Here is a 14,342-nt window from a genome sequence, read left to right on the forward strand (position 1 = left end):
GAAGGTTCTATAAGAGGTAACTTTTGGTGAACATTCCTTAAAAGTTAGATTTGTAGAATCTTCAGGTAGCATTCAAGGAACCTTCATTTACCGTCTCCTAAAGGGTTGGATTTCGCTAGGTAGTTTTATTGGGTTTGGTTCTTGTAAAACTGTCATGGTAAAAATATATTTTAGTCTTAAATTTACATAAATAAAATGTAAAATATTTTCAGCTTTTAAAACCTTCATTGAATACACGACATGCTACGTGAAGTTATATAAAAATTCGTGCTGTGTTTCTCCTGTTAGTACGTCTTTTCGCATTGGCCTACTTCTTACTGACCTAAAAACCATAAAGTCTTCACGGAAATGACGTCAATTCGTGGTCGTCCTTTCCAGAAAAAATGGCAGCTGTTGACATCGACGTGCCGGTGGAAACAGAGCAGCAGCTCCGCAACCACGATGACCTGGAACGGTAAATATATATCTCTTGGTTGTGTTTTATTATGCTTTGTGTGTGATGTGTAAATAACCCGACTGGATTAAACGGGAGAGCTGATAAAGCCCATAAACAACAATGCGGTCACTCCGGAGATAAGCTAACTAGGCTAACTAGCCGCGAGCTTTTAGAAATCTTACATTTTTATCGCCTGTCGAAAGTTGCACGCTTTGTAGTTTTCTTAGTTTCGACGACTTCAACTAGAAGTAAAACTGTGGACTCCTTAAATTAACTGACGAAACAAATATTAGCTTGCAATTTTCAGGGAAGACAAATATGCCGGGTGAAATGTCTTGTTGGGACACATGGTTAGCTACAGATATCCAAAAAATAACGTATTCTGAGACTCTTTTGCTTCGTGAAGCCGTTTGTTCAAACATTTTTACATTTCAATGCGGGAATTAAATCTATTTGTTGGACACCAGCAGTCGGTGCTTTCCTCTTTCGGAAAATTAGCAAGCAGTCGGCTAGCTTCACCTACAGCCGTGATACTCAGCACAAAGTAGCAGTGCTTATACAACTTTACGAGCTTCCTGATACATCAGAAACAGTCCACTTTTATGTAAGTAGCTGTCGTGATAAGATAGCGTCGTTTTGGGAAACCAAAGCAAATTAACAAACAACTTCCGGCAGATTTAGCTCGTGTTGCTGTACCTGTCCGGATGATTCACAAGGCAGGAAGTCATCACTTGCACTTTGTTTTCATCCATGTGGCCTGAGTTGCATTTCTTTGGAAATGTGGCGTATCACGTTTGGATCAAATGGAAACTGAATGTTTTACTTGATCCTAGGTGATTAATTAGTGTCTACAAATCAATCCCATTCATTTTGATAACGCATCAGAAACGGAACATACCACGCGTGTAACAGAAAACACTAGTTTTCGTCCCATTTTTACATTAGTATAACCCAAGGTGCCAAAATATGTGCCAGTATATCAGAATGATTTATAGTGTGGTGAAATAGAGCTGCAGATGAAACTTAACAAGCTCAAGCAGCTAGTGTCAGTTTAACTCGAAGCAGAATTATGTGGATTTTCAGGTTAACCAGTAGACAGTTTTCTGGTGACGTGCATTCGTAGCTAAATCATCAGAGACGTGTATGCTTCTTAAGTCTGGGAAAAAGGAAGGAAATGTGTTCAAACTGAGCAAATTTTTTTCAAAGTTTTTTCAAAGTCAGATACGTGTATCTGTGTAAACATGCCGAAGCGTTGCGGTAATTGTTCCGGCCCGTTGGGTACCAGCAGACTGGACCAGGTGAAGGAGAGCTGGGAAATGCAAATTCCAGCAAAAATGGCTCGAAAACGTGGAGTTCAGAGAATGACTACAGCCTGTTGGTGGTCAGTGGTGGTTTCTGGATTCAGAAATAGTGAAATATAGGGACAGTTTTCATATAGAAATCATCTTTTACAAAAAATACAAACCTGTCTAAGTTGTTGAGTTCACGGTCATGGCATTAAAGTTTTTAACAGTATAGCATTAAAAAGCATTGAATTTGACTGGCACAAACCCTGTTTAATCAAAGATAGCAGTCATTGTCTGTGCGTTCTGCTGAGTCCCTTTCTACTTTTAAGAGACAATTGAAGACTCAATTGTTCAGAGAACACCAAGGCACTTAATCCGGCTCCACCTTAGGGGTAGAATAAGTCAGGTGGTCCAAAGCCCAGCACTTATTTGCTGGGCGGGGGCGGGCGGGCGGTTGGCAATTCTTCTGCAACTTGATGGCAACACCTTTGACCAGTCGCACTTGAAGCACTTGCACTTACTACAGGTTTTGGACAAAAGTGTCTGCTAAATGAAATTGTACAGTTGTAGAATTGTTGGATTGTTATGCATATGCAGAATGCATGTGGGTTTGCACATCTACAAATAGATGTGCACAATAGGGATACAAAAAATTAAGTGTAAATTTTTTGTGTTAAACAGGATTGCAGTGTCATATCAAGTATTTGACAAGAAACCGTGAGTCTCCAACTAATTCAGTAGTTGTTTCCATAGCCAGTTTAAAGGTGTGACTTTGTCCTCTGGTTTGCAGAGAGATGACAGACATCTCACATTATTGTTGAATTCTTTTAGACTATATGATGGATCAATAGATCGATTTTGTGGATGTTGTAGCCTTACATTCAGTAACACCAAATAATGTTAAAGCATTCCCAGTTTTGCCTGCACAGTTAATTAATTGATTAGTAGAATGACAGATAAGAAAATTAGCAGCTATTTTATAACCAGTCAGTTACAACAGTCATTTACTTAGCAGAAAAAGATGTTTGAAAATGACATCTCTGACATTTGGAGTTTTATTTTACTGTTTTAAATCGAAGAGATAATTGGCCGATTAGTTGATATTGAAAATAATCATGAGTTTCTAATTCCTAGTTAGCCTCAGTTATGTGTGACTTGTTCATTTCTGGGACAATGTAATCAGCTACAGATATTTATGTGGATGTTGTTGTTTGCATAGTTCAGTTTGTTGTGTGTTTTTTGAGTCAGTTGTGTTAGACAGCATCTTGAATTCTGTCAACAGCACATGCTGCAACACAGCAGCACTCACTTACATCAACCACTGACTCCTACCGTGACAGGTTTTGGCTGCGCCTGTAGAAATTTCTATTTCACCCTAAATCAAAACGGCTCCAGAAAACCTTCTGCCCATAGACTGTATCCAAGCAGCCCAGCAGCAGTTTCTTCCTCATGTGATTCAGCGTTGATTTACCCTTTTGCACTTGGCACTTCTGACAGGACTGCAGCAGGTGAATTTCACTTCTATGTTTAGTACAGGAGCTATCAGGAGTCAGGACTGTGTGTACCCTACTCTGCTGTCCCAGTTCCAGGTGAAACACACCACAGTTGATTCCCTGAAGACACTCGTACTCTGACCCATCTGCAAGAAATTCCCTGATGAATGCAAATCGTTCAGGTCGGGTTCATTCTTAGGACTACGACTGAGGAATTCAGTCACCAGTGGAACTCGCAATATTAAAAGGTTTATGAGGAGATTGCTGCTTGTTTTGTTTTTATTACAGGCTGGCTTTAGTCAAGTAGTAGGTGTTTAAAGAGCAAGAATCAGTTTGTGTATATGCCAGACTTCTTGAGGTTTATTGGTTGACTGGTTAATCAAATGATTTTGGTTTATTTGTGTTCACCTGAAGTACAAATGCCATTTTGACTTTGGTTTTTGTTTCTTCTGTCTCCAGTCAGGCTGAAGGCTTCAAAGAGCAAGGGAATCTATTCTACAGCAAGAAGGATTACTCTGAGGCTTTCAACTATTACACAAAGGCCATTGGTGAGATTACTCTCTATCGCTGGAATTAAGTTTCCCCAAGAGTTGGGTGATTATAAACACCCTCAGTCATCCACTCAGTCTTTCCTCATAGTGTCCTGTTGAGCAATGCAGATTTGTACATTTTGATTTTGGCGTTGCACGCCTCATCCAGTGAATATTCCACTAATATGTTCTGTTGTATGCGATGCTGTCATACACTTGTGTATAATGCTTGTTTAAGTCAGCAGAGCAAATGCTGTGCAGTCAGTCCCTTTGACTTTCTGATCCTGCTCACTCTATGCATTTTACCAGGAACACATTTACAGTTGTCAGTAGTCTTAGATCTCCATCTAAGGCTACTGACAACTGTCCTGTCATTGCAGTAAATCTCTTTATTGTCAATGTAGCTCTAGTGTTGGCAGGCCCAGATGTTGATCTCTAATTTGGCTGTGTATCAGTTTGTTTGTGTGACACTGACTTGTTTCTTTCCTAAATCTAAAGACGCATCCCCCAAAAATGCCAGTTATTATGGAAACCGGGCAGCCACCCTCATGATGCTCTGTCGCTTTCGAGAGGCACTAGAAGACTCCCAGCAGGCTGTGCGTCTGGATGACTGCTTCATGAAGGTCGGTTTGAGCAAAACCTGATTTTGCTTGTTTTCTGTTTACACCACATATTGTGTCAGAAGTTTAGTTGCACCTGATTAGTGAGACAAATATAAATGTATGCTACAGGGGCATCTACGTGAAGGCAAGTGCCACCTTTCTTTGGGAAATGCCATGGCAGCCAGTCGCTGCTTTCAGAAGGTTCTGGAGCTGGAGCCCAGCAACAGAGAAGCTCAGCAAGAGGTGGGAACTTTTTACACTTTATTCAATCATTGTATGAAACGGGCATTGAATTGGGAAACCTACCGAGCACAGATCTTGATTTCAGAGATGTCACTCACTATTGAATGCTGTTTTATTTCAGAATAAGAACGCAACAACACTGCTGGAGTATGAGCGAATGGCAGATTTCGGCTTCGAGAAGCGGGACTTCAGAAAGGTACTTTTTCATTGAATTCAAAAATAGTTCCCCTGCATCTTAGCCGATTGATTATCAAATGTATTATTATGTAATAGGAAGGCTTTAGGTGTTTTTTCAGTGCTTAGCGTCTTTAGTTTGTAAATAACACCTAGTCTAAGAGATCCTATTACCACAGTCATTACGCCAGTATAAATAATAGCAGTTTGTCAGATTCTTCACTTCCATGTTTCTTAGGTTGAAATCAACTACGAGTGCGTCTCTGACTTATTCAGAGAGTTTCTTTCGTAGTTGTCAGCTTAAATATGCAAACCTTTTGTTTGCACTTGGAACAGCTTGTTTTACTGGAAGAGACACATTGTTTGTAATATTAATGTTTGATAAGGCTCCAGATATTTGTAAATATTTTTAAATGTCTAAATGTAATGACTGGGTGTACCTGGTGTAATCAGTGAAGTATTTGGCTCTCGTCCCTGTTCAGGTGGTGTACTGTATGGACCGGGCCTTGGCTTTGGCTTCTGCCTGCCATCGCTTCAAAATCCTTAAGGCAGAGTGTCTTGCTTTGCTGGGACGCTACCCTGAAGCCCAGTCTGTTGCAAGGTAGGAGTAGTTAAGAGTTTGATATGAGTTTTGGGTCTGTTTTAATAAGAAAATTTGATCTACAGGTTCTTGAAAGCCTCTCTTTTAACAAAACTTTATTTTGACAGTGATATCCTGCGAATGGATTCCACAAATGCAGACGCGTTGTACGTACGAGGACTGTGTCTCTACTACGAGGACTGCATCGACAAAGCAGTACAGTTCTTTGTCCAGGCTCTGCGCATGGCACCTGACCATGAAAAGGCGCGACTAGCCTGCAGGGTGAGTTCTTTTTTATTTTGTGTGGTTTGCCGTAGATGTACTCATTAAAAGTTATAAGAAAATAATTAGTATTGGAATTTATTTTTCATGTCTCAGATGTTGAACAGCTGTGTCTACAAGGTAAAATAACCCCGATTCAATGCCAAAGCAATCACAGGTTGTAATATTAGACTGCTATTATGAAATGCTAAATATTTGCAGATTTTCCATTTGTTACTGTCAACAGACTGTTACATTTGTTATGGCAAAATACAAAGGCTACACTCTAGTTCAGACAGCTTTGTTGAAGGGTACCCTTCTGGCTTGTTGATCACTAGTAGCAATATGGAGCAATGACTTTGTTTCTATACATGTGGGCTGCACAATACACATATGTTTGTTATTTCACATTAATGTTTTGAAAGGTAATTGGTGATACAGGGCTCCAGACTAACTTTTTCTCTGATAGCAAAGGTGCGACCAACTTTCTCCTTTTGGTTGCACCTTCCACCTTGTCGCAGGCAAAACACATCACTTGCTGAACATTTTCTTATCAATAGACACTCCAATTTTCCAATGTTCCCTAAACACTCCACAGGTTGCAGTAGCTGTGATGCTCAGACAAATTATTTTGAAAGGAGCTAAACGAGGGCGTTCTAATATCAGGTTTGTCCGGGATGAAACGGAATGATTTTTTATTTTTATTTTTTTCTTTGCAAATACACTGAAAATGCTTTTCACACGTTTTTAGACTTCAAATATACAAACAGTGTGTTATGGAGAAAGAATATAAATGCTTTTCCACAGAGTACCTTTTAGGAATCCAAAAGTAAAAAGACTGAACAATATCTGCTTTTCTACACACGACAAGGTAGCTTAATACAGTTCATCGATCATTCAAGACATGCTAAAATATCTGAAGCACCAGCTACATGGCTTATATTTCAATCCGTGATTCAGTAAATGTTCTAAGAGAAACATACTTATTTATTCTCTTCCTAAACCAGAATGCCAAAGCCTTAAAAGCCAAGAAAGATGAGGGCAACCAGGCATTTAAGAGCTGCAGCTATGAAGCCGCCTACCAGCTGTACACTGAGGCGCTGACGATAGACCCCAACAACATCAAGACCAACGCTAAACTCTACTGCAACAGAGCCACGGCAGGAGCAAAGGTAAAAGGCAACAGATCAACTCGAGCTCTGTACTTATTCATGCCACAGACTGACACGGTTTGGAAAGCGGAAATCACCAACACTGGCAGCTGTGTGGAAGACAGTAAAATGCACTTGATCAATAATACTGTCTGATTATTTGCTTAAAAATAGCATCCTTGCATTGTGCTCAGGCTCTTCTGGCTCTTTAACAATTCACTGTCATTATCCTCTTCATCTATCAACAGCTGAAGAAACTTAATCAAGCCATTGAAGACTGTAGCAGTGCAATCAAACTAGATGACACTTACATCAAGGCCTACTTAAGAAGAGCTCAGTGGTACGTTACTTAGAAGTTTTAAGTGAACTCTTCCTACTTTGTGTCTTTTGTTGTTTAGCATTGTGCAGTTTTTGAGTGACTTTGTGTGACCCGTAGTTACATGGACACGGAGCAGTATGAAGAAGCTGTGCGGGACTATGAAAAAGTTTATCAGACAGAAAAAACCTCAGGTAAGCTGCTGCTGTTCTGGTTTGGCTCATGCTTATCTTTCTTAACCGACACGTTGGATGATAAGGTTTTCACACACATCGTTTGCTTTCGTCTGTCCCTCAAGATCACAAGCATCTGCTGAAGACGGCACAGATGGAGCTGAAGAAAAGCAAACGGAAAGATTACTACAAGGTGCTGGGGGTCGGCAAGAACGCCACAGAGGATGAGATTAAAAAAGCTTACCGCAAACGCGCCCTCATGCATCACCCAGGTATCCATCTTGGTCTCTTACACACACATGCCTGATACCAGTTTTTAATCACATTTTACTGTCATTCATCGCGAGGATTTGTTGTAAGCAGTCCTTATTATCATTGCGTTGCAGATCGTCACAGTGCAGCGACTCCAGAAGTGCAAAAAGAGGAGGAAAAGAAATTCAAGGAAGTGGGTGAGGCCTTCACTGTCCTCTCCGACCCGAAGAAGAAGATCCGCTATGACAACGGACACGACCTGGAAGATGACGGCTGCTTTGATGGTGGAGGTAAATGCTTCGAGTTTTATTTTTTAATGGCTGGATTTACATTCTGGATTCACTCTGGACTCTCATAAGCTTTTTGCAGAGTTTTTTTTAAAGAACATACATTTCTATAAACACTAGTAAGTCATCAAAAAGGTGCTTTTAAAGATGAGAAAAGCCTTCATTGATAGCTGAACAGAGCTTTTTCATAAAGGACATTTTGAAGTGGCATCAGAGGAAAGACACTGTGGTAAATATTCATTTCAATGATATTTAAATTAATTGAGCTATTTATTTACACTGACTCAGTGGAAACTGTTAATAGCATTAGTTAAACCTGTGGCTTTCCTGCTGGGACAAGTCAAAATGTCTATGTAAAAAAATGTCTGTTTGTAGTTCATTTTTGGAAGAAAGCCGCATCTTGGTCATGTGCATTTTTTTTAACCCTCAAGCAACCAAGCTATTGTAGCGACTAAAATGACCGACTGGGGTCATTTATGACCCCACTATATTTTACACAGGAATGTCTACTTTAGTGCCTCTTTTTGTGCTTTCTTACCTATTCCACTCCACTGCATTTTAAGATGGATATTCTAAAGTATCCTTCTGTAATTATTTATGGATTTTAATCATTTTTGACTCAGAGCTAAAGTAAAACCATATGAACAATATGTAAGAACACAGTAACATTTATTTAGGGATGCTTTGTCTGCCACTTCTTTTAAAACGTTTTTCCTTTTTGTTTCCTCAACAGTAAATCAAAAGTACATAAAATCAAAATCTACACAAACATCTTGTCTGTATGTGTGCAGTGTAACATGCAGACAAGTATTTAGATGAGGGGCGGCTGTGGCTCAGGTGGTAGAGCGGTTCGTCCAACGCTTGAAGCTCGGCGGTTTGATTCTCACTCTGACCTAGTCATGTGCTGTCGTGTCCTTGAGCAAGACACTTTACCCACCTTGCCTCCAGTGCTGCTCTCACACTGGTGGATGAATGTGTATGCTGTGTAATGTTGGTGGTGGTCAGTAGGGTTGTAGGAGTGGATCGGCAGCCAGTCAGTCTGCCCCAGGGCAGCTGTGGCTAAAAATGTAGGTCTGCCAGCTATAGTACACTGCAAAACACTGAAATATAGCGATTAGAGGTAGAAATACATAAATAAAACCAAAGCCTACAGTAGTGAAAAACCTATACATCTTTCTGAGGTCATAAGTGACCCCAGACAAGTTTCCATTATCCTTGTCACACCAGTTGGCCGATCTGTACAAAAAACTATGAGCAGCTGTAGGACAAGTAGACTGACAAATTTATGGTAGGAAACATTTTTCGGATAAAGGATATAAAAACGACAAATCTAATTATATGGCTGGGGTCATAAATGACCCCACTCGGTCGCTTGAGGGTTAAAGCAAAAAGATTTGGGTTTCAGCCCTTAGTAACAGTTAAATTTAATCTGCAACAAATCACTATGTTTTAAAAGCTTGAGCAGCAGAAGATTATCTTTGAAAATATGTGTTTTACATCTTAAAGCTACACACGTGGACAAAATTGTTGGTACCCCTCAGTTAAAGAAGGAAAAACCCACAATTCTCACTGAAATCACTTGAAACTCACAAAAGTAACAATAAATAAAATCAGCCATCACTTTTGAATTGTTGATTAACATAATTATTTTAAAAAACAAACTAATGAAATAGGGCTGGACAAAATGATGGTACCCATAACTTAATATTTTGTTGCACAACCTTTTGAGGCAATCACTGCAATTAAACGATTTCTGTATTTGTCAATGAGCGTTCTGCAGCTGTCAACAGGTATTTTGGCCCACTCCTCATGAGCAAACAGCTCCAGTTGTCTCAGGTTTGATGGGTGTCTTCTCCAAATGGCATGTTTCAGCTCCTTCCACATATGTTCAATGGGATTCAGATCTGGGCTCATAGAAGGCCACTTTAGAATAGTCCAACGCTTTTCTCTCAGCCATTCTTGGGTGTTTTTGGCTGTGTGTTTTGGATCGTTGTCCTGTTGGAAGACCCATGACCTGCGACTGAGACCAAGCTTTCTGACACTAGGCAGCACATTTCTCTCCAGAATGCCTTGATAGTCTTCAGATTTCATTGTACCTTGCACACTTTCAAGACACCCTGTGCCAGATGCAGCAAAGCAGCCCCAAAACATTACTGAGCCTCCTCCATGTTTCACCGTAGGGACAGTGTTCTTTTCTTCGTATGCTTGGTTTTTGAGTCTATGAACATAGAGTTGATGTGCCTTACCAAAAAGCTCCAGTTTGGTCTCATCTGTCCAAAGGACATTCTCCCAGAAGCTTTGTGGCTTGTCAACATGCATTTTTGCAAATTCCAGTCTGGCTTTTTTATGAGTTTTTTTCAGCAGTGGTGTCCTCCTTGGTCGTCTCCCATGAAGTCCACTTTGGCTCAAACAACGACGAATGGTGCGATCTGACACTGATGTACCTTGGCCTTGGAGTTCACCTTTAATTTCTTTGGAGGTTGCTCTGGGCTCTTTGGATACAATTCCAACGATCCGTCTCTTCAATTTGTCATCAATTTTCCTCTTGCGGCCACGTCCAGGGAGGTTGGCTACTGTCCCGTGGGTCTTGAACTTCTGAATAATATGAGCCACTGTTGTCACAGGAACTTCAAGCTGTTTAGAGATGGTCTTATAGCCTTTACCTTTAAGATGTTTGTCTATAATTTTTTTTCGGATGTCCTGGGACAATTCTCTCCTTCGCTTTCTGTTGTCCATGTTCAGTGTGGTACACACCTTTTCACCAAACAGCAGGGTGACTACTTGTCTCCCTTTAAATAGGCAGACTGACTGATTATGAGTTTGGAAACACCTGTGATGTCAATTAAATGACACACCTGAGTTAATCATGTCACTCTGGTCAAATAGTTTTCAATCTTTTATAGAGGTACCATCATTTTTGTCCAGGCCTGTTTCATTAGTTTGTTTTTTTAAATAATTATGTTAATCAACAATTCAAAAGTGATGGCTGTTTTTGATTATTTAATTTTCAATAAATTTTTATTTATTGTTACTTTTGTGAGTTTCAAGTGATTTCAGTGAGAATTGTGGGTTTTTCCTTCTTTAACTGAGGGGTACCAACAATTTTGTCCACGTGTGTAAATGTCACAACAGAGAAAGCACAAGTTTAAAACAACCAAAATTCATAAATGAATAATAAAAAATAAATAAAATGAATAAAGGTTTAGTTTTCTGTAGTGAATTTGGATTCACACTCTGGGCATTGGGCATGTTGTCTGGCTGTCACACTGTCATGTACCTTTGAGAGAGGAGAGGCTATGCTGTAAGTAACACTAGTGCTTTTCTTACCATGATAAAGCAAAATATCTACCTGTGGTAAAACCTGTTATAACCAAAAATAGTGCACGTTCCTCTGAATGTCTCTACAAAATGTGGACTCACTCCGTCTGTAGGTGGTGCCACAAGTTCACAAGTTTCCTGTAATATTCACTGTAACTGCCTGCAGCATGCCTTCCAAAATCATGCTGAAGTGATCACCAGTTGGCTTCTTTGGGAATAATTGTAATGACCCTAGTTGAAAGGCAAAAAACCTAACTTAAAATATCGCGAAGTCACTAGTCTCTCCTGAAGAATTAAGTGTTTTTGCAATGCAAGGTGAAACATGGACAAGAAAGACTTTGCTTCACTGCTTCAATGACAAAATCTATCGTGCAAAATTTACAAGATGAAATGTCCAGCAACTTCCAAAAGGGTAGATTTAAATATATCAAAAATGATTCACAAATTATTATACTATGGACTTTAACCCTTTAAGCTTCAGTCAATTCCAGCCGTTTTCAGTACAAAAAAATCGCTAATATTCTATTTTTAAATAAAAAAATTACGAAAAATACGGGGAATATTGGACGGGCATCGCGAGGTGCATTTCCTTGAAAATGACCGATTCGGGGATTTTATACCGACTTCAGGACATGTTTTGGATAAAATAGTTTACTGGCTTGTGTCATCTGGATGTAAAAGGTTGGATTATGGCCGTTTTTTGTGGAATATTTTTTTTTGTGTGTAATAATAAACCCGGAAATGTGAGTCGCGCTGTGTGCGTTGAAGCCGTGTATAGAGAACGGATGGATGAATATTCGTTTTTGTCGGACAAATGTGTTTTTCTCACCCGCTGTGGTAATCGCATCTGAAAGTGGTTTATACCGGCGGATTCATGAGAATCTAAGCTTTCCATCGGCGTATAGTGTTTGTATAATCGTGTTTGCGGCCGTCGGACATTCTTGAAATTCCTATGCAAATTAGTAGGTGTACCGCCGGCGGTACACTGAAGCTTAAGGGGTTAATTAATAAAGTAAGTAGTTCGTAAGTTATTAATTCTCACAGAATCTGACATAAATTTAAAGCCCAAGCTGTGAAAACGTCAGGAATCCATTTTCCCCATATTTGCTATGATGTGCCGTATAGTGACTCCTCAGTATTGAACATTACATTGAAACCAGTGGGCTCCAATAACCCTAATTGTGCCCATAATCAGACATTTCTTCTAGTCTCCTGTACTCCAGTAGGATCATTGTCTTGGTAGTCAAATACTTCCTGTTTCTTTGTATCAGTGGCCCTTGTGTCATGCAAGTTATAAAATTGTGTAGGAAAATGTCAAACAGTTTGATACATCTCTATTTTTTTTGTTTAGTAATTTATGTAGACCCCCCCCCCAATCTCACTCTCAGCTCTTTCTGAATGTCATCGTCACCATCTAACCCTGCTCTATGTGCCTTTTGTTTTCTCTCCAGACTTTGATGCAAACAACATCTTCAGGGCTTTCTTTGGTGGCCATGGTGGAGGATTTAGCTTCGATTCCAGTCCAGGTATGTTTGTTCCCGTTTAGATAGACTTACATTTGTTAAAGCATTGAAGAGTCACTCGGAGTAAGTGCATCTGATTAACTAACGTCCTTTTTCCCTTTTAGACTCTGGTCCTGGTAATTTCTTTTTCCAGTTTGGTTAAAGCGAAGGAGTGTGTGGGGAAAATGCAGCCCTGCAGAGGGAAAAAAACATCAAGTTGGACCCACAGTCACATCACGATGCTCAAACTCTTGAGTGCAACGTCTCCCCACTATTCTTTCTCAGCAGGTCTCTGATTATTGCGTTCCCTCTTAAATTTTTTCCCTACATTGATGCTAACGGACACTGGGAATGATAATTCAGAGATTTTAGTTATGATTTAACATTTAAGTCCTTCTTTTTGAAGAGATTTGGATCAGCTGATCAGAGCATGTTTCTTTTGCCAAAGCTAACTTTTATGATGATGAAATCTAATCTTATAAAACTGTCTCGGCCATCATAAAGGTGATCAGTAGTGAGGACATTTAAAAGAATGATGGTTGACTATTTTTAGAGGACATAACAATGTATACATCTTTAAGGCTCCCCTAGGCATGTCTCCATCGAGCAAGAGTCAGTGTGCTGTGGAAGTTCAATGTCAAAACTGACCTCAGGACAGCCTGTTTAGGACAACGCTGTTCTCTTGCGAGTATGTGTCCAGGTTCTATTGGCTCACTTGCCAAATATAGTATCGACTTGCAGGGTTTTTCTTTCTTCTCCATGCTGCATTGTATATTTGACTCGAATGTAAAGCATTATGTGTTCAAACGTTTTCTTCGGTCTTCCCTCAGTCTGTGTATATTTATTGTACTGAATATCCCAAAATGTATGCAGCAGAATGCCAGTGGTCTTTGTCTTCCTCCGTTTTTTTTTTTTTTTAAAGAGACTCATTTGTAAATGTTTTCCATGTATCCTCTTTGCTCTCAAATTATTTTCTATGAAACAAATGAAAATCACAATACATTTACAGGTATTTTATTTCTGCTGAAAGCAATTTGACAAACACTTCGACTGAACACAAACCACACATCTGTTCGACTACTCCAATTCAAATTCATTCAAAAGTGGTGCCTTAAAAGAATCGGTAAAGCTTCTTACAGTGAAAGCTACATCAGTCGCTGTAGAGCAAGTCACATCCTAATTGAAAAAGGCAGCATTTACACTTGTATAGTGTTTTTTTTGTTGTTGTTTTTATTTTTGTGCTGTTCCATAGGAAAACTTTGTCATGTCCCGCCCGTAAACAAAATCGTCGTCATGTCTAACATGAAAGACTTATATTTGGTTTCATGCCATCAGTCATGCCTAGCTGTTATCCTCCCATTCTTGTCATGCACGTTTGGTCAGTACAGCCCTTCCCCTACTTGTTCCACCTGTTCACAGGGGCGCTGATAGTAGGGCGGAAGTTTCTGCTGTTAATTGTTCTGTCACTGATCTATGTATCATTTTTAAAACTTGTTACAGTATTAACAAGACATGCTTTTTTAAATTGTGAAAATAAAGGCTCGTCTTTTACTGTAGTGCTGGCTTTTTTTCTTAAATTGTGGGATATTTGGATTTAATTGCTTTTCCTCTGGCTACTGAACAGAATATCCAGAAATGTAATGTGAATTAGGTCAACATAACCTGGCAAAAAATGTATAATTTTGATTACATTTAAGTGCAACAGTAGCCAGGGGGCACTTTCTCCTGATGAGTAATT

General features: G+C 39.6%; 1 protein-coding gene across 1 annotated transcript; it reads left to right on the plus strand.

Moving 5' to 3' along the window:
* Window positions 1–324: 324 nt before the first annotated feature.
* On the plus strand, window positions 325–14,160 carry LOC110949569 (dnaJ homolog subfamily C member 7-like). Its single transcript, XM_022191700.2, has 14 exons — window positions 325–454; window positions 3,675–3,763; window positions 4,244–4,368; window positions 4,477–4,590; window positions 4,712–4,786; window positions 5,247–5,365; window positions 5,473–5,626; window positions 6,613–6,777; window positions 7,005–7,096; window positions 7,193–7,266; window positions 7,371–7,517; window positions 7,632–7,787; window positions 12,554–12,628; window positions 12,730–14,160. The coding sequence occupies exons 1-14, from the start codon at window positions 384–386 to the stop codon at window positions 12,765–12,767; spliced, it is 1,494 nt and encodes a 497-aa protein (XP_022047392.1). The 5' UTR covers window positions 325–383; the 3' UTR covers window positions 12,768–14,160.
* The last annotated feature ends 182 nt before the right edge of the window (window positions 14,161–14,342 follow it).

Source organism: Acanthochromis polyacanthus, chromosome 19, assembly GCF_021347895.1.
Source record: "Acanthochromis polyacanthus isolate Apoly-LR-REF ecotype Palm Island chromosome 19, KAUST_Apoly_ChrSc, whole genome shotgun sequence".
Taxonomy (NCBI): Eukaryota; Metazoa; Chordata; class Actinopteri; family Pomacentridae; genus Acanthochromis; species Acanthochromis polyacanthus.